Genomic DNA, 18,822 nt, shown 5'->3' with positions numbered 1-18,822 from the left:
TTTTAGGCTGAAGTTAAGGTGGGTTGAGATAATAACTGGTGTTGCACTGTGGAAGCTGGTCCATTAATGAAACCGTTAAAAAATGTTTATATTTCACGTAAACATGAAAAATATGTCAGTGGCAGAATTTGAGTTTAAGTTTTACACTGAGGTTGTTTTAGACCCATGAGATAACACGTACCATTAATAATCACTTCTGCAAGCTACCGTCAGGCTAGCAGTACTGCTCACTTAGCTTTCTGTAAAGCCGATGATAAAACGTCGTACATGAAAGAGTAACTTTCCCAAAGTCAGACTAAAAATATGAGCACCTTGTCTCTCACGCCAGCAGTTGTAATGTGCGCTACCGCGTCCGTCCGGGTGAAAACGTACTGAATAAATAGTTCCTATGTGATACATATTTTACATGGGGAATTTCATGTATACCATAAATAAATAAATAATCGTTAAGGAAAAATTCGACAATAATGATATTGTCTTATGCACATTGTACGTACTGGACTGGATTTGAAGGTTAGCTACTCCAGTTCAGATTGTGATGTCTGTCTCAGGTTTCAGCGTCAGGCTCCATACAATGATTTTTATGTTGAAGTTATGCAACATAATAGCAGTAGACTAAAGCACCACTTTTATTTTGCTTTCAATTAAATATTAGTATGGCAGGCTCATGATAAAGTGAGAGTGAGACAATGCACATAATCCTCTTAGAAGACTTCAGGTATTATGCTGATCCATTGTGAAGACTTGTCCCGTGTCCTACATAACCCTTTGGCCACTGGCAACAGTTTGGACTTTTACTTCTGCCACAATATCCAGCTGTGGAAATCTGCTTTTGGAGATTTTTGCACCTCTGACTTAGAATATTTATTCTGTGGTAAGTCTGCATTTATGATCAAAATGCATTGTTTTCTCTGATTCTTTACAGTTGATGAGGAAATTAGCCAAGCCCTTATCATATGACATTTTCTATTTATATTAATTATCATCTAGTTTTTGTTTCTCTGTGCATTTATTGTTTATGTTTGCTTGGTGTTTGTTTCTCCTCTCTGTCACTCAAATTGTTCATTCTCCTTCTCAGAAAATCCATGTGTCAAGAGACTAGTCATAACAGTTTCTGCATGGGTTTATCAATAATGTTATGACAGATAATTACATATGAAGTGTATTGTAACTGTCCAGATGCTTTCAAACATAGACTGGTGTCTAAATGTCATTTTATCTGATGCTTCTTTTCATTTACAATAGGTTGGGTTTTCCAAGAAGCTGAGGATGTGACATGAATCACCCTGCTGAAGCTTTAGATTCTATCACCCCATGCTTTGCTGGGGAGAGAGCAGGACTTGCCCTCTACCAAAGCCCATTTATGCAGTGTAATTCAACATAGCCAGTAGCAACACTGCTTGGGAGGAAAATGTACTGTACTAGAAGGAAGAGACTGCAGCTGAGCCGGGTTCTGTTTCTCCTCTCTGGGGTTTTCCTCTGTACCCTCTACCAGCTGACCATCAGTGCCAGACTTTATGAGCCTTTGCCAATGCCTCAGATCGGAGAGGATTTTGTAGAGGGTTCAACAGAGGGGGTTGAGGAGGCTTCAGTGGAGAATCAAGGGCTTGAGGAGCCTTTCACTGCAGCACATGAATTAGAGCCCACAGATCAAACAACGCCTGAGATGCATGCGGTGAATAATCTGGATACAACTTCAGATTTTAAAGCATCCACCCCCACTGAATCTCCACCATTGCCAACCACAAACCGGACTGTTGTGCATTGCATCTACGTGGCCCCTGAGCCTCCACAGGAGACACCCTTACCAGCTCCAGCTCCTCCTGTAACTACCATTACTCCAGCTCCTCCTGTAACTACCATTACTCCAGCTTCTCCTGGTGAGGCACCACATGTTAAGGGTGAATACCCTGAAGATATCTTCTCTGTTGAAGACCGCAGACGTGGCTGGGTGATCCTCCACATTTTTGGGATGATATACATGTTCGTGTCACTTGCGATTGTGTGTGATGAGTTCTTTGTTCCTGCGCTGGGAGTAATCACAGACAAATTAGCCATCTCTGATGATGTGGCAGGAGCCACCTTCATGGCTGCTGGAGGTTCTGCCCCTGAGCTTTTTACCTCCTTAATAGGGGTCTTCATCGCCCACAGCAATGTGGGCATTGGTACAATAGTTGGTTCAGCAGTTTTCAACATTTTGTTTGTGATCGGAATGTGCGCTGTGTTTTCTCGGGAAGTACTTCATCTAACCTGGTGGCCACTTTTCAGAGATGTATCCTTCTACATATTTGACCTCATCTTGCTCATCATCTTCTTCTTGGATAATGTTATAATGTGGTGGGAGAGCATGATGTTGGTGGCTGGTTATACTTTCTATGTGATTTTTATGAAGTTTAATGTGCAAATAGAGCAGGCCTTCAAGACCCAACTCCACAAACACAAGAATATTGTTAAAGTCATTGCTGTGGAGGAACCTGAGACGGTAAGCAATACTGTGACAATCTTGTATTTGTTTTTCTTTTTTCAATTGTGGAAGAAATCTTAAAGATCAGGTACTATGGAACCGCTTCTAGCCATTCAACCAAAGTGACCAAATGCTTCTGGGCATATTGGCTTACTTACATGTTACAACAATGATATATCATTGAGCAGTGGTTCTCAAACTTTTGTACATCAAGGACCCCTAAACTGACACAAATTAGTCCAGACAAATGTATATCTATTGGTGAATTTAAAGTATGCAGATTTTGAGATACCTTGCAAATCATTTAATTTTTTGGTGGTATTTAAGCTTGTTAACGTGAAAACAATGCTACCCCATAACATGGCACTCAATAAAATAGATCCATATGCTCAAAAGTGAAACTAGATTTTCACTTTCACTCATGCATAATGTCATGTTCATCACAAACAGTGTGGCTCATTACTGAAAGAAAAACGCCACATGACTCATCACTCAGCATCTCTGTTCCCACCTGTGGGGTTGTATGCAAATCATATCAAAAGAGAGAAATGACACTAGCAAAGGCCTTTGTGAACCAAAGCTGATCAGCTGCAGCGAACTAATCCTTTGAGGAGATACAGCTCTGTAGAAACTGTAGCATCAACATACACTGTGCATAGCCCTGGTAAATGTGATTGAGGCTTAATTTACACAAAGTAAAGCTACCGTATTTGTGCACACTCAGGGCTTTTGTTGAGCTGGATATACCACTGGAGCTGGGGTTTCAAAGGAGCAAATGCAATTATTTCATCTGTTGAAAATACAGTTTCACATCATACATAAGGACACTATCGTGAAGGGTTTTATTATTATTATTATTATTATTATTATTAGTTTTAATGGAGTGAGCAGTAATTAAAAAAAAAAATACAATCCTATACAGGACACACAGCTCCATATTTTTTAACTGTCACAACACTAACATACACTTTAAACTGATATTTAAGCTCTACCAAAATTAAATAACTTTGGTCAACCAATGAATGATTATCACTGAAAAAACATTGTTGCACGCAGACAAATGGGGACGATGAAGATAATGCCCCTCCTGCTCCAGAGGACAAGAATCGGTTAAAGGTAAAAATCAGTAAACCAACCAGTCAACTACAAAAGAAAGACACAAAAACAAGAGTTAATTTTTGACCATTTCTCTAATTGCTATTTTACTCTTATTTTACTCTTATTTACCTCTCTACTGTTCCATTTATAGAACATCATGCTAACAAGCCTCACTCCATGTGTTGGCACATGTAAATGTAAATAAAGTACAAGCCTGGCCTCCACTCTGACATGACTGTCTAACAGTGATCACTGTCACTGTGTGTTGTTGTGAGTAGCTGTTGTGACCTCAGCCATCTTTTTCCCCAGTTGAAGCCATCACTTCAGCGAGGGGGAAGTTCAGCTTCTTTACACAACAGCACCATGAGAAACACCATCTTCCAACTTATGATCCACACGTTAGACCCTCTTGGAGAGGGTGAGTACCATGTCACTGTGATTACAAGCCAGACGACTGATAACCGTGTGTCTTTAAAACTGCTCTCACAATGAGTGTCTGGGGACTGAGTCCCTCCAATAGTAAAATGGATTAGCAAAGTGTCCCAAATGAACGCAGCGCTAAGTCCAGATTGAAACTAAGCAGATAAATACCTATCTCAGTCTCTGAGGGATCCATTTGCAGGCCCACAGTGAAAGATTCTCGGAACTCACTAAGCTCTGGTTTTAGTCAACATAGGCATGTTTCTACACAAATTATTTATATATTATAAAAATAATTTCCATGAATATATGCCACAAGCATTCCTGGAAGTGATTTTTTTTTTTTTGTATGAATACAATCATAAGAAGATGTACTGATAGGTGGTTAAACAACATGCTCATGTACTGGCTCTGTAGAGCTTTCCCACAGTTTTCCTCTCATCAGTTTTCCTGATAGAAAAGGAGAGTTTCCTTTACTTTGTATGATGTTATAGTGACGATATTAGGATCTTCTTACAGCAATGTTTACATTTTTCTGTTTCTCTGCCCATGGTACAGTATATTTTAATTTTTGTACCTGTGGCCCTGGCTCCTGTTTTCCTTGTCTCTCAGGCCTTGAGAGAACAAACACTCCACTGCTCGAGCAAAATAATCACCTTTTAATTAGTTCACACAATCTGGATCACAGCTAGCAGCCCTATCTCAACCCACTCCCTTTATCTTAGATCACCAGATGCATCAAAGCAAGCATTATAAATATCTGTGAATCACTTAACCTACCTAAATAATGACGTGCTGCCAAACTAAAGGACGCAAACACAATTTTTTCAATCAAATATGTTTCTCATATTTTGGGAAATTGAGTACAGTAAAAAGAAAAACAAGCTTTAAAAGTTTGAAATGCTTTGAATGTAATATGGAAAAGGATGTTGCAGTTGCTACCTGACCTACTGTGTAGTACATGCTCAATGTGGGTGTATTTAATCAAGGACACTGGATCAAAAAGAAACAGTAAATGCATTTTTTCTGTCTTTATTTGACCATTAGAAAAGAATTGTTGTTTGTAATGGTCAAAGTAGCAGTGGAATTCATGTACAATATAATGAGTTTCCCGTCTTGTGTTGTACTGTGCACTGCCTCTTGTGCAATTCCTTTGATGAGCTCATTTTTCCCTCCGTGACATTGCTCTGTGCTGCACTAAGGATTATGCTGCTGGTGTTGTTTTTGATGTTGTACTGCCTGTATTTTGCTCTGTGCTTAATTCATGATTGCCGTGACTGATTCTTTGTCCTCCATATATCACTGAGAAATTATTCTAATTGTTATCACATGATGGAGTAATTCACCACAGCATTCTGAGTTTGTTTTTGCTTGTTTGATTGTTCGTAGGGAAATTTAAGGATAAGGCTGAGACTCTGAATAATGTGGCTAGCCGGAAGGCAGAGAGAAAAACTCAAGACAAAAGTGAAGGTAACATGGAAGGATGTGATGGTCAGTCAATGATCAGATGCCTTTCATTAAGCTCTCAGAGTCTGCTCATGAAGAGACCCTGAAAGCTGCTTGCTTACAAAACTCTGTGTCTCAATAAACCATGGGCAATAACCAAGCACAGACCAACAACAAACATGTAAAAGATGTGTAAATAATATGCCATACACAGGATGAGTTTTTAGCTGCAATCTTAAGTAGTATTCTGTGCAAAGTGGCTTGTGTGGATGTGTGTGTGTGTGTTTTTACATGTTTTATTTAAAAGTTCTTGTGGCTGGTGCTGTTGGACGTGTAGGGGGCGGGATGGGTGAGTTACAGTCCAGACATTTTGGAGGCATCCTGACAGCCTGGTGGATAAAGCTGTTAAGCAGTCTGGAGAAGCAGGCTTGGAGGCTCTGCTATCTTCTCCCAGAAGATATCCCATCTGGGAAAATTTGTCTTTAGCGTCCTTTTATGCTGCCTGGCAGCAGGTGACACTTTGTAAAATACGAAGTGTATAAAGGATAGTGTAAATAAAACACTATAAAATAAAAGGACTTCATCAAATTGTATACACATACAATATACTCTATATAAACAACATATTCAGAGAACTAAAGACTAGACAAAGTGGCTACAGGAGCATGTAATAAAATCCCAAAACATACGCCTGTGAAGGATGACCTCATATATCATGTAAGAGCTAACATCACATTCGCTACATTTGTCTATATGAACAGTCCTACAATCTTATAAAATGGTATGGGAGTTATTTTAGATTGCTGAATGAGCACGAGGCAAGAGGGAAATGCACAGAATTTTTGGGATTCCTTTTGCAGATGGTGGGGGAAAAACAGAGCAGACCAAAGAGCAGGAGGCTGCCCCAGCGACAGACACAGAGAAGAAGGAGCAGCAGGAGGATAAGAAGGTACTCTCCAACCATGTCCTGGCGGTTAAGCCCAGAAGTCAGTCTTTGATACCTGTTTATGTAAGAATCAATGTACAGAGCTGCAACTTTGGCAAATGGCCTCTTCAGGCTTCTTTTGCCTCTGCTGACGTCCATCATGATGTCTTTCCCCAACACTTCAGGACGATGTGCCAGCAGGAGAGGATGGGTCAGGGGGCCACGATGACTCTGACAGTGATGAAGATTCCAGTGATGAAGACAGCGATGAAGACAGCGATGAAGACGAGGATGATGAGGATGAAGATGAGGAGGAGGAAGAAGAGGAGAAAGAGGATGAGCCTCTGTCTTTAGAGTGGCCTGACACGCAACGTAAACAAGTCACCTACCTCATCCTGCTGCCCATAGTCTTCCCTCTGTGGCTCACAGTTCCTGATGTTCGGAACCAGGTGAGATACAGACGCTTTCTGAGGTCAGCTGTGGTATATGAAATGCCTGAACACTGTGTTTTGCTTTCACATCACTTCCACAACAGAAATCCAGAAAATTCTTTGTGATGACCTTTCTGGGCTCTATTCTGTGGATTGCTGTCTTCTCCTACCTCATGGTGTGGTGGGCCCATCAGGTCAGTTACTTTTGTAAAATCTTGAGATTATATTTGAAATGCAGCTTTTACAGATTTGTGTGACCATGTAGTGTAATGACTATAAATATAGTGCAATTTTGATATTTAAACTTTTCAATTAAAACCATTGAAAACTTTTAAATTTTAGATTTTCTTAATTTATAATCATTATTTATTAAGACCACTCCAAAAAAAAAGAAAGAAAACGAAGAAAAACACAGCTGCTCTTCCTCCGAGGATTATTCAAAATCCAATTGATGCAGGCAATTAAATTACTAAAACTGTGTTTATGACAGACCAAATCTCCCATAATGAGAAGCTGACCATAGATTTCTAGGGCCTTTAAAAATCCCTTGAATCCACAAATGTTGGTGCAACACACTCTTAATTCTTGTAGGTGGGCGAAACCATCGGCATCTCTGAGGAAATCATGGGCCTTACAATCTTGGCTGCAGGGACGTCCATCCCCGACCTCATAACCAGTGTGATTGTGGCACGTAAAGGCCTGGGAGACATGGCTGTGTCCAGCTCTGTGGGCAGTAACATCTTTGACATCACTGTGGGGTGAGCTCCAATAGCCTGATGTGCCACAGCTGAAGAAGAAATGCTGGTAGTTAACTGCTCTTTGTGTTGTTTTTCTGTGTTTCTTTCGGTCAGTCTGCCAGTCCCATGGCTCCTGTACTCATCCACCCACGGTCTGGCTCCAGTGGCCGTCAGCAGCAATGGGCTCTTCTGTGCCATTGTGCTCCTCTTCCTCATGCTTCTCTTCGTCATCATCTCCATTGGATCCTGTAAGTGGAAGATGAATAAGGCACTGGGTTCCACCATGTTCCTGCTCTACTTTATCTTCCTGGTGCTTAGTGTGATGCTGGAGGATCGCATCATTGTCTGCCCTGTTTCCATCTGAACTGAAGCTCTCTCTGTGGGAGTTGTTCCCTTCACTTGTGACATGAGCCACAAATGTTGACCTATACATGTACGGCTCTCATGAGCATGGGTCTGGTCATCCTTAGAAACCATTCAGAAAGCTCCTGTAGTTGTTCTGCACTGCTGCCAGTCACACTTGTCTCACTTGTCAGCAGCAGTGCACATACTACAACATTTTCTAGAACTTGTTCCATATTCATTTTTAGTAACAATGGCAGCTTTTAACTTTTCTATCACACCAAGAGATGCAGAACTACTGACTATTGTAGTGCAGATTGCGCAGCAGTAAAAGAACAGGGATAACATTTTTTCACTGTTTACAAAAAAGAATCTGCATAATGGAATTAGAAATGTAGAATATGTGCACATTTTTGAAAATGTAGGTTTCTAAATGTGAATTTTGTATAAAATGTCAGTATACACATGTTCCAACAACTGTTTTATAACATTCCTTTTAGAGAACCTGAGCTTGCTTGAACTCATTGTTCTTTCATGAACATCAGTTTTTTATAAAAAGGTCAGGTATAGTACTCATTTTGGACAAAAAAAAAAAGAACTTTACATCCATAGAATAAACGTGTTTATTCATAATGAAAGCAAACTATAGATCCAGCCAGGGAAAAAAATTTGATTTCCTTTTTTATGTAAAAATCATACAAATTAGTATCTGTGTTACAAATGATAAATAATACTTCATAAACATTGTTTTAATCCACAAATAGTGTAAACAACATGTAGACATCAAATGATGTTTTGGTCATCAATGTTTTTTTTTTGTTTGTTTTTTGTCACTGGTTACAACTTACAAGGTGGTTAAAATGCAAATGTACATGCTGTGAGAGTGGTTAATCCAAGCACACAGCTGATCTAATCCAGCATCTTATCATTATAAGTAACTGTGAGGTTCAGTAATAAGATGTGCAGCTCCATCACACTACAAATAGAAATCTAGACAGGTTTTTGTCAGTTAATAGTGAAAAACAATATTAACACAGTGAACAATCACACTCATTTTTGGTCATGATTTTGAATTAGGGCAGGTCAGAGCTGTTGTTCAAATCTAAAACCTGTGACACTTTATGCATCTTTTAATATTCTCAGTGCAAACAATCCTGCTCTGCCATCTGTTCAAAAATGATTTTCAACAGTCAGTTTTATTAGAAGTGGTTAAAATGAGCTTAAACAGTGCACTGTTGTCCAAATGTCTAAAACTGACATCTACACTATACAGTGAGGACCAAAAAGAAATATACAAAATACTAGAATCAAGTACACTGTACAATTTTATAGATCAGTCTCTGTGTCAGTACATTAATTTGTTATCAAAAACCGACAGGATTTTATTTTCTGTTTTTATTTTTCACCTATTAGTTTGATTGTACTCTTTTTAAGGAAATGTATCCTTGGTGGTCCCTTATAACACACACATTTTTCAGTCCTAACTTTAAAAAAAGGTATTGCTTAAAAACTGTAAATAAAACATAGAAGTGTTCCTCCCTATTTGGGTTCTTTTGGTACACTGTACAAAAAAGGATACATGAATAAACATTGTGCATATACATTAAATGAGTACTCCCTTTTTGATTCAGAAGAAATATTATGTTTTATAATTTTTGATGTTATTGTCTAGCTTAGTGTATTCAGACATAAGAGCAAACCTTGCCAGGTTTACAGGGCGCAGGTGAGGAGCAATTTCTTTGCATTGCTTTTGTGAACTGCATGTAATGGAAATATTAGACAGTACAGTAAATCGTGCAGATGTCAAATAGAAAAGCAACTTAAGTGTGGGTTGCTGCGCCACAGCATTGTGTTAATGAAAATGAAAAGCCAGAGCTCATCCTGTCTAAGTGCTTTGTACAAACATGGATGTCTGAGAGCAAGTACTTATTATACACACACTCAACAACAGTCTTAAGAAGGTCACCAGGACCAATGAGGAATTTAGACAATGTGATCATACACTTACTTGTACATACTGCTTCACAGCTTCAACAGAAACAAACTCATAAAATAGACTGTATATTAACTGTACAAACATTTTACCATAGTTATACTAAAAATACAGTGGAACTTTCTAAATATTTACAAAGACAAGGCTTGTCACTCCATGCCTCTCTATGCTGCCCTGCTCTAACAGTATACATGAAACTCATGTCAGTGGCTTCACATTAAGTGTCTTTACCCAATTGTGCTTTAAAGAACTCTGAGCTTCAGTCAGGTGAGCAGGTCCTGAGTCTGAAGAGCAGTCCACAAAAACAAAACAAAACAAAAACACAGCAGCAGTGACAACGGTTGAGGGAAAAACATAATGGGACTGAAGGAGAGAAGTAGTTTACAAACTGGGCTCCCTAAAAGTCCTCCTGCACTCCATGACCCCTGCTCCAGGGGGCCGATCACAGTTGTGTGTCAGTTTAACCAGGCTGGGTGTGAGGCGATCATATGCCAACTTGTACTCCCGGTCAAAAGCATCTGCAATGAGATCATTGTTAGTTAAAAATGTTATTTACTTACATAGCCACTGTCTTAGTTTAGCGTGTTAGCATGCTAACATTTTCTAATTAGCACTAAACACATAGTACAGGTGTGGCTGATGGGAATGTCCTTAGGATTCATTCTATGGGGACTATTGATGTCTGTACTAAATTTCATGGCAATCCATCCAATAGGTGTTGAGATGTTTCAATCTGGACCAAAGTGGTGAACCATCCAACCAACAGACTGACATTACCATCCCATGCCACTAGCATTAATAAAAATAGGCCTTTGAACTCACTTATATTGATGTTGTTCTTCCCCAAAGCAACCAGAGCAAGGAACAGTAAATCTCTGTAGAGGCTCCTTTTTGGAAGAAAAAAAGAAAACACAATTAGATTTTCCATTCACATCATGTTCTAAACATTACTTTACACTGACATCTGTATTTCTTCACCTCTGCCTCCTAAAACCCAGCTCCGGCCCTAGCAGCTGGATGATCTGGCTCATGGGCTGATAAACATCACTCTTCTTAATGCTCCTCACAAAACTCTGCAGTAGCTCCACAGTGAAGAGCTGGCCTTCTTCACACAGCCCTGAGCGAACCAGGGAATTGGCACCTGCAAAGGAAGAGAGATAAAAGTCACCCTGATCAAAGTTTCATTCATCTCCATCACTCAGAATCCACTCTGAAAGTAAGGTACTGATATAGGGGGCATGACTAATAGGAGTTTTTAACTGAATTATGCATGATTTTCTAGTTACTTTATATGCATTATTTAATTTGTATGTAAATATCTGACCTTGATTAAACTTGCCAGCATTACCATTATTCTCTGAAAGTAATTTCACCCTCTGAAGCATGATATACCTCAGTCTGTTAAAGTAAACACTGAAATAACTTACAGTGTGTATTCCACAGGACATAGCAGGGTTGAACTTTGTCTTTGTGCAGCTTCAGGTTGTCCCACATAATCCTCACTAGCACCTGTTTACTGTCCTCAGATGAAACGCTCTGAGGAGTCTAAAGGGGGGAGATGAAAGTTAATCCTTTATTCTGTATCTCACAGCAACTAGGAGAAGAATTTTAGTGCTGTTATATCTTTAAAAGTAATTTTCTCATTTGTTGGTAGAAATGACACATTCCCAGTGGAAACTTGTGCTGCTTTCATACATTGATGTGTTTTAAGTGTCTTTTTTTAAACCGCCACTAGGAGTCGCTAAAGTCACAAATATTTACATCCAATGCATAATAGCTTTAAAACAAAATTTCTTAAATGGTGACTTTATATTAAATGGGTCAGTCTATACAGCACTATATGTGATTGAGCTTAATGTTGACATATTTACCTGGTCTCCATGGCTACAGTGCTGGGAGGCCAGGATTAGAGCTGGCAGGTTGCTTGGTAGCTCCAGCCTCCGAAAATACCACACGAGGTTCCAGAAGACTATGGGGTGTTGGTCAACAACACTGGGAGAGGAGATGGCCTGGTCGCCCTCGTTCACCAGCAGGCTCTCCAGCTCCTTCCACAGAACCAGAGGGCTCAGGTAGGGCACTGTCACTGGAGCAGTGGCGGAGGCTGGGGCTGAGGCTGGTGCAGCTGTGCCAGCACTCCCACTGCTCTCCTGCTTCAGCGGGGGAGCTGCAGGTGACTGAGCTGCACAGTCTGACGCAGACATTTTGGCCTCGGGATTGAGAGACGCAGACGTGTCCTCCTCAGTAACAGGATTACTTTGCTTAGAAGACCTGAGGGGAGACACACAGTGGATCTGTTTAAGGAGGCCACTGGGATAAAAGATGTTGCGTCTGAGTGTGTGTGTGTGTGTGTCTGTCAGTGCTTTTTGAAAAAGTGCCAGACAGCTAGCAAGAGAGTATAAAAATAGATCTAGCGTAAGAGATCAAAGAAATTAAACCTCAAATTATTATTGAATTCGGCCTGAAATGATGTAGATTGATGATGTAGGAACCTGGTTAATTATCTAAAGAGTGTGTGTACATGCTGTGCCGGTCAGTGCAAAGGGAGGATTTACCTGCTCTGTGGTCTCAGATCTTTGATTTCCACATTGAGGAAAGGCAGGAAGGCTGTGCCACAGAAGGGACAAGTGCTGTTGAGGTTTGAGTCATTTGCTGTCCAGCCAGCCATGATCTCCTCATCATACACCAGGCAGTCACACGTCTTACAAAGCGAACAACTGGACATAAGCACCTACAACAAAAATCATCAGGATGTTGAGGAAATCAAATGCAGAGCGACACTCAATCATAACAGTGTGAGTCAATGTGAAGACAAGTCTCTGATCAGGGATTTTGTTACATGAGGAACTTACCTCTATGGTGTAATTGGGAGTGGGTTGGAAGCGGCTGATGTCAGGGGAGGAATCTGGAGTGTGAGGAGTTTTCGAGGGAAGTGCCAAACCACCTGGATATGATGGAGGATTATGCAATTAGACACACAAGGCAAAGCCAAGATTGAACACAATTATCAAAGATACACATATCTGAATTAAATAAATCAAACATGCAAGAATTAAACAAAGTAGCGTTCAGTGGACGTTTCACATTTAGTGAATCCATGTGCTACATTTGTGTCTCTGGGAGTGTGCATGTGAGTGTGCATGCACGTGTATATGTTTAGAATGGGGCCTGTGGCTGAGTGCAGAAAAGCCTACACACTGAATCAGCCCTCATGCCTGCTGGCCTAGTTTCCCACAGAACAACACCCGACATTACTGAGCCCTACTCTCTCTCTAAATTTAGACAGTCAAGAAGTGTTTTGCTGGGAATCAATACAATGCTGCATTTAAAGCAGCAATTTAATGAGCATCGCTGTAAGCAATACACTGAAGATGTTTTCATAAAGACTGCAAACTACTTCTACTTCTACTACAAACAAGTGGATTGTGTTGTTTGTCAAGTGGAAACATTTCAGATATGTCAATAAAAAACCAAAAGTATCAGCTTTATTCTATCAATATTGATTATGCAGACAGATTAAAGGGTGTATAACAAACCAGAGAAGGAGTTGTGTCTGAACACTCTGTTGGGTGTGCTGGGGCTGCCCAGGTTAGTATGGCCCACAACAGGGCTCCTCCTGAGTCGGGACATGCTGCCATGCTGGGGGGAGGTAAAGCTATCTGGGTCCAGACAGGAGTCATTATCAAGCAGCGAGGAGCAGTCTGCCTCTCCTGAGGTCAGAGAGGATACACTAATCTGGTCACAGTTTGCATCCTGCAGGAGGGAAAAAAAGAAAACAATATGGCCACATTACAAGAGTTCATTGTGGACACAATTTGATATCATCTGCTGCAGCTGTGTTGGAATCATTTGTGAAAAATGATGCACCGCTGACCTGAGATAATGAAGTCTGGGATGACAGACGAGAGTAAAGGCGGCTGGCCTTCACAGCCACACCCTTCCCTGCTGATATGACGCTGCTCTTGAAGATGTCCAGAGTTGGTGTGAGGAGAGAGTCCATGGAGAACGATGAGGTGGAGGGAGTAGGTGATGAGGGTGACACTAATGAGGAAGGCCTCTCCCTGTCTTTGTTACAGACACCCAGAGGAAGAGAAGGTGACGGCCTCAGCCTCTCCTTGGGTTTGACAGGCAGTGGGAGGTGTGTGTTGGAGCGCAGCAGAGTGGACGGTCTTGGTGAGGTGTGAGGAGATGAAGGGGATCGAAACAAGGGGCTTGAGGGGTTCTGCAGGTCCATACTGGGTGTGCGGCTGCTCAGAGGGCTGTTGCCATTGTTCATGTACATCTCGATCTCCTCTGCGAGGTTGCGGCGGGTGGTTGGTGTGCTGCAGTTGTCCTGGTCACACTCTTGTACAGTCTCAGTCGCCATCAGTGACAGAGGGTCAAACCCCTTCTCTATACCTGTCCTCCTCACAGTTCCAGCACTGAAGCTGACACTCCTCTCTATGGAGGTGTCTTGCCTCTCCACTGCACCACTGCAGCTCCTCTCCACCAGAGGTTTCTGTTTATCAGTTTCTGTCTGCTCTTCCTCTACTCCATGCAGTCTCTCAGCAGCTACATGCTGCTGCTTCACTGAGCCTAGATGAGGCACGGTGAGCCTCAGGGTTCCCTGTCCACCAGATAAGTCTAGAGATTTTGGCCTCTCTGTCTTTGGCAGAACTCCACACAGAATGGCGTCACTAGATGGACTGGAAACCAGCCTGTTGACGTTATCTGTGATTTAAAAAAAAAAATGCAGCAAAGGCATTCAGCTCTGATACAGTCAAACTGAAGATCTGTGGCAATATTCTACACAATCCTAATGACTAAATGACAATCTTCTTATATAAATAAAACTCACCTGCACTGGCATCTGTTGATTTGTAGCTTTTTGTAGAGGGAGATGTGCTGCTGATTGGAGCCTCAGTTTCAGGTGCTGAAGATTTAAATGATACCAAATTGTTAAGTAGATAATATACTCATCATATGTTTTTGTGCATCTGGGCAGTCCACCAAAATCTTTAAAATCTCTAACAGTCTTGTATTCCCGCTAAATTCCGCATTTAACATCACAAGTGCTGTTTTGTTATTTTGTTATTGCAAAGGATTCATTCGACTACATTTATGAATGTAAACTGCAGCTTCAGTGTTGTTTAAGCCAACATACAGATATTGCAGTGGGGGGGAGATGGGAAAACTGGCAGCTGTGTGTTTTCTTAAGGGATAGCTGTTAATCTTAAAATATGGCTGCCGTATATTCTATGCTGAACAAGTTTGAAGCAATTAAGACTGATGAAACACACTTATTCAGTGAGCAGTACTGATCATGAAGACTGGAACAGAAAGACACAACAGGTTGTTATCTGCAACAACATTCGAGACAAATCTTGTCATGCTCACAATCACCTGCTTACGTAACGCATTCATCCATCTACACAATCTGTTTCTCCAAAACATCTAAATATATCAGCAAATGGATGGGTAGAGAGTACATTACACCCACACTGCAATATGACACCCGAGCTTTTAAAGAGAGAGTGTTCATTTTGCTGACAGTGAGAAGTGATTCACTTCTGCAGAAAAGGCCGCTAATTGTCAAAGAATAGAGATAGCATCTAATGCATAACTCACTGGACTGGCTCTGCCCTTTGTCTTCCACCAGTGGTGTGCCATCACTCTCTCTGCCGCACAGCCTCTCCTCCTCTTTGGACAGTGAATCGTAGCCTTGGTCTGACTGTCCACCTGAAATAAGACAAGAAGCTTTATTCCCCTGAGTTATTTTTCAGATTTTCTCTCACTTTCTTTCAGAAAGCGCTGAGCAAATCAAAAACCAGCTATTTAGCCTCCATGGATCCTTGGTAAGAGACAACTGATCTGAGAGTTTTGAGCATGGTGACGTTCCCCACAGCTTACAGCACACTCAGCAACACTCCCAGAATAGAAAAGCAGGAGCAGCAGGAGAAGAAAGGAGTCTTTGAAAACTTGCATCATATTCACAAGGTCAAACTGCAGGAAAAAGCACAAACCTGCTCTAAAATCCATGATCATGTTAGTATCAGAGCAGAGCATCTGCCTGCTGGTAGACCATACTCTACTGTAGGTATAGGATAGTAGAAACAACAGGGGTTATCTATTGTTTCTACTATCCTATACCTACAGTACATTAGTCATTGTATAGGGCAAGGGGCAAAAGACGAAACAGTGTCACTAAGTTAATCCATCCATTTGTCAAAGTCCATGTAAAATAAAGGAATTGGAATACAGTTAGCATATTTTTAGCATTTGTTATTTTTTATAGTTTTAAAATATTTACTTGATGAACTTATGTATTTATAACATGTCACTTCAGGGGCTTAATAGTTATATGGTGACATGGTACTGGAGACTTCAGTTTCTCTTCGTGTCAGGTGATTGACAGAAAGTAGAATGTGCAGAGTACATGTCGGAACAATTTATTTGAGTACATAGACATTCAAGCAGAGGGAAGCAAAATTAATGTTTATGAATCCTGGGGTTTGGGCACTTTTAAAGTGGCAAATCAAATTAAATCAAATCGATCAATTTAACAGAGAGATGCTGAGACACAAGGAGAAGAGGTGACACAATTAGAGTGAGAGTGAAATAGTTGGAAGGAGGAGAAAGCAAAGCTGCGGCTTCCCACCTGTACTAAATCCATCATCACTTGAGTCCATTTTAGTGAAGTCGGTGTCAATGGAGGTTCGCTCAGCAGAGTCATTAGCACTGTCCAAACTCCCATGACTGACTGTGTCAAGATCACTGCCGTCTGCAGGGAGATAACAGATAAGAGAGAGGATCAGAGGTTAAAACAAAAGTCAGAGTACCAACAGGATTATAAGACTGGAGCCCAGCTGGAATAAGAGCACTTTACGTAATCATTATCATCCACGGCAAAGAAACAGGGATGTTCTGAATACCACATACAGTAGCTGTCATCATGATTGAACACTGGTGAGCACCATCAGAGCACCAAAAGAAAATCAAGCGTTCACTCTTCTGACTTATTTTTGTCTCAAAGGAGAGCAAAATGAGGGCTGAATGAATCACATTAAACTGTACATTTTCATTTCACAAATCACTGAAGGATCGAGCTTCTTAACATGATCACATTTCCATTTTTGGAATTTTGTATAAACTCCTCTTTGTGAAGTGAATGAAATCAGACTGAACACAACAACAACACCAACAACAGCAATATTATACTATATGGTGTAAAGCATGATGTTTTCATTAGAGCCCCTCATACAATATGTCATAACGGTAATGACAGTCTCTTTGGGCTGTTGTGGGAATTGACATCAAGAGCAACCTGTGTGTGCTGTGACTGCTGGGGAGGAAAACCTCTCTGTTTAATTAGTGTCATTAAAGAAAAGTGGGTTGGGAACAATATGTGCTGGAGGAGGCTGGAGTCAGGATAAACCTTGTTATGAGACCAGGAAAGATGCCTTGAAGAAACGACTGCTCCCATAGGATCACATTCATTTAAGTGTCTATTCATTAAGAACAGAATCCTGTTCTATCAGTCATTTACTGAATGTATGTGCATGTGAAAAGCAATTACCACTGAACTTAATTCAATCCCAAACAACATAATAAGTCTTGGATATAAAGTAATGACTGCTGGTGAATGTTTTAGTGTTTGGGTGTAGGCGGCGTGGGAGTGCATGATACTATATTAGTGGATGTGGATGATCAGTCATTTTAAATTGATGTTCACATCTAACTTTCTGTGTATTTCTATAGGCATGACTGTAGAAACGAAATTTCACCCTTATAACATGACAAAAACTTGTTTTCACTTGAGGCAACAGTTTGGCAGTCAGCATCTGTGCATGAGAGCTATCAAGGACCAGATATATGGAAATAAGGAAATATGGAATAAAATGAAAAATATCAGTTATATCAGTATACCTATCTGTTGAAATTACCCTGAAAATCAGGATATGAGATATCAGTACAAATCTAATATAACATGTTCCTGAGCCAGGACTTTGCTGGTCTTACCTGAAAGTTGAGGATCTCTGTGAGGAGTCTGTTGTTTTCTCCCTGCTTGCTTGAACTGGAGCACACCTAGGACCACGTTCCTCAGCTTTCCCCACAGGAAGTAGCCTCCTCTGGTAGTGGAGGGCCAGGTGCTCTCCAGCACCGCCTGGAGCAGGAACATGGTCATATACATTACGATTTAAACTAAACCGTTCAATTTAAAGTCAAATTAGCTTGTTTACTGCTTACTGCTTGGTACGGTTTATATATAGAAGACACACCTTGTTGTAGTACCCATAAGTGATGGCATTGGGTTGAACTCCAGCCTTTTTCATCTCAAACAGCACCCTGACAGCCAGGACAGGCTGGCTGTACTGACCACACAACTGCAGCAACACACGGTAACACACCTTGGACAGAAAACATCAGGATTTTAATTCTGAAGAATGTGCAAAAACGTTATTTATGTCATTAATATATATGTATATATCTGTGTAATTGTCTTAAACATCAGTTTCCTACCTCATCTGGAGCCTGTAGCTTCTTGTCTTGCATCTTCCTTAACACATCGTAAGCTGTACGCAGAGCTCGCACCTTCGAGTGGCAGGTCCCAACAAATCCTGGCAGGCAGATGAACCACAGGCCATAGCAGTGGCGCAGCAGACACTTGGACCACATCTGAGGCATGGATGAATAGGTTTTGGCCATCCTCTGAGCTGTTTTGATCTCCTGAGATAAAAAAAAGATCAGATACAGAGATGGTTTATCTTCCTTTAGAAACCAGATTTGCATTTTGCATTCACATTTACAGTATACCCTTATCCATCATTATGGATTGGGAACAATGAGGGCAGGGGGAAAATGAGCTTAACATAAAATTAAGGCTCAAATGAGGATAAAATCTGACAATACATTTTATACATATTTATGTTTGTCCATAATTATATGATTTTACAATAGAAAAAGCAAGTTGAAGATATTTAAAAAAAAAC

The 18,822-nt window shown here is 40.7% G+C and overlaps 2 protein-coding genes across 6 annotated transcripts in view; one reads left to right on the top strand and one right to left on the bottom strand.

The window, feature by feature from the left end:
• Nucleotides 1-722: 722 nt before the first annotated feature.
• On the top strand, nucleotides 723-9,471 carry LOC139632896 (sodium/potassium/calcium exchanger 1-like). Of its 4 annotated transcripts, none has more exons than XM_071498177.1 (10): nucleotides 723-874; nucleotides 1,246-2,482; nucleotides 3,521-3,580; nucleotides 3,872-3,980; nucleotides 5,372-5,452; nucleotides 6,289-6,377; nucleotides 6,539-6,802; nucleotides 6,889-6,978; nucleotides 7,376-7,542; nucleotides 7,636-9,471. In XM_071498177.1, exons 2-10 carry the CDS (start codon nucleotides 1,412-1,414, stop codon nucleotides 7,883-7,885), a joined length of 2,181 nt encoding a protein of 726 aa, XP_071354278.1. In that variant the 5' UTR covers nucleotides 723-874; nucleotides 1,246-1,411; the 3' UTR covers nucleotides 7,886-9,471. The 4 variants fall into 4 exon arrangements, with proteins under 4 accessions (XP_071354278.1, XP_071354271.1, XP_071354293.1 ...); XM_071498170.1 differs by having other exon boundaries at nucleotides 6,289-6,437; XM_071498192.1 differs by lacking the exon at nucleotides 5,372-5,452.
• dennd4a (DENN/MADD domain containing 4A) overlaps nucleotides 8,670-18,822 on the bottom strand; it is a 23,779-nt gene continuing 13,626 nt past the window's right edge. For both annotated transcript variants that reach the window (XM_071498138.1, XM_071498147.1), the window contains 15 exons: nucleotides 18,353-18,559; nucleotides 18,112-18,240; nucleotides 17,852-17,996; nucleotides 16,491-16,613; nucleotides 15,461-15,571; nucleotides 14,691-14,765; nucleotides 13,728-14,563; nucleotides 13,390-13,606; nucleotides 12,706-12,797; nucleotides 12,409-12,584; nucleotides 11,728-12,124; nucleotides 11,284-11,401; nucleotides 10,835-10,997; nucleotides 10,679-10,743; nucleotides 8,670-10,374 (listed from right to left, as the gene is read on the bottom strand). In XM_071498138.1, the coding sequence (XP_071354239.1) occupies nucleotides 10,238-10,374; nucleotides 10,679-10,743; nucleotides 10,835-10,997; nucleotides 11,284-11,401; nucleotides 11,728-12,124; nucleotides 12,409-12,584; nucleotides 12,706-12,797; nucleotides 13,390-13,606; nucleotides 13,728-14,563; nucleotides 14,691-14,765; nucleotides 15,461-15,571; nucleotides 16,491-16,613; nucleotides 17,852-17,996; nucleotides 18,112-18,240; nucleotides 18,353-18,559 (2,991 nt within the window). In that variant the 3' untranslated portion in view covers nucleotides 8,670-10,237. The remainder of the gene's footprint in view (nucleotides 10,375-10,678; nucleotides 10,744-10,834; nucleotides 10,998-11,283; nucleotides 11,402-11,727; nucleotides 12,125-12,408; nucleotides 12,585-12,705; nucleotides 12,798-13,389; nucleotides 13,607-13,727; nucleotides 14,564-14,690; nucleotides 14,766-15,460; nucleotides 15,572-16,490; nucleotides 16,614-17,851; nucleotides 17,997-18,111; nucleotides 18,241-18,352; nucleotides 18,560-18,822) is intronic.

The sequence above is a fragment of the Trachinotus anak genome, unplaced genomic scaffold (genome assembly GCF_046630095.1).
Source record: "Trachinotus anak isolate AG129_WGS33_773 ecotype Australia unplaced genomic scaffold, CSIRO_AGI_Tana_v1 ptg000002l, whole genome shotgun sequence".
Lineage (NCBI taxonomy): Eukaryota > Metazoa > Chordata > Actinopteri > Carangiformes > Carangidae > Trachinotus > Trachinotus anak.
Note: the sequence above shows the minus strand (reverse complement) of the source record. Positions and strands in the feature narration are given on the sequence as shown.

Excerpts from the sequence above, each read along its gene's own strand:
- LOC139632896 (XM_071498170.1), top strand. The coding sequence starts at position 1,412 with ATGTACTGTACTAGAAGGAAGAGACTGCAGCTGAGCCGGGTTCTGTTT. Across the intron at positions 6,438-6,538 it reads AGTCTTTGATACCTGTTTAT|GACGATGTGCCAGCAGGAGA; the intron begins GTAAGAATCAAT and ends CCAACACTTCAG. Across the intron at positions 7,543-7,635 it reads ATCTTTGACATCACTGTGGG|TCTGCCAGTCCCATGGCTCC; the intron begins GTGAGCTCCAAT and ends TCTTTCGGTCAG.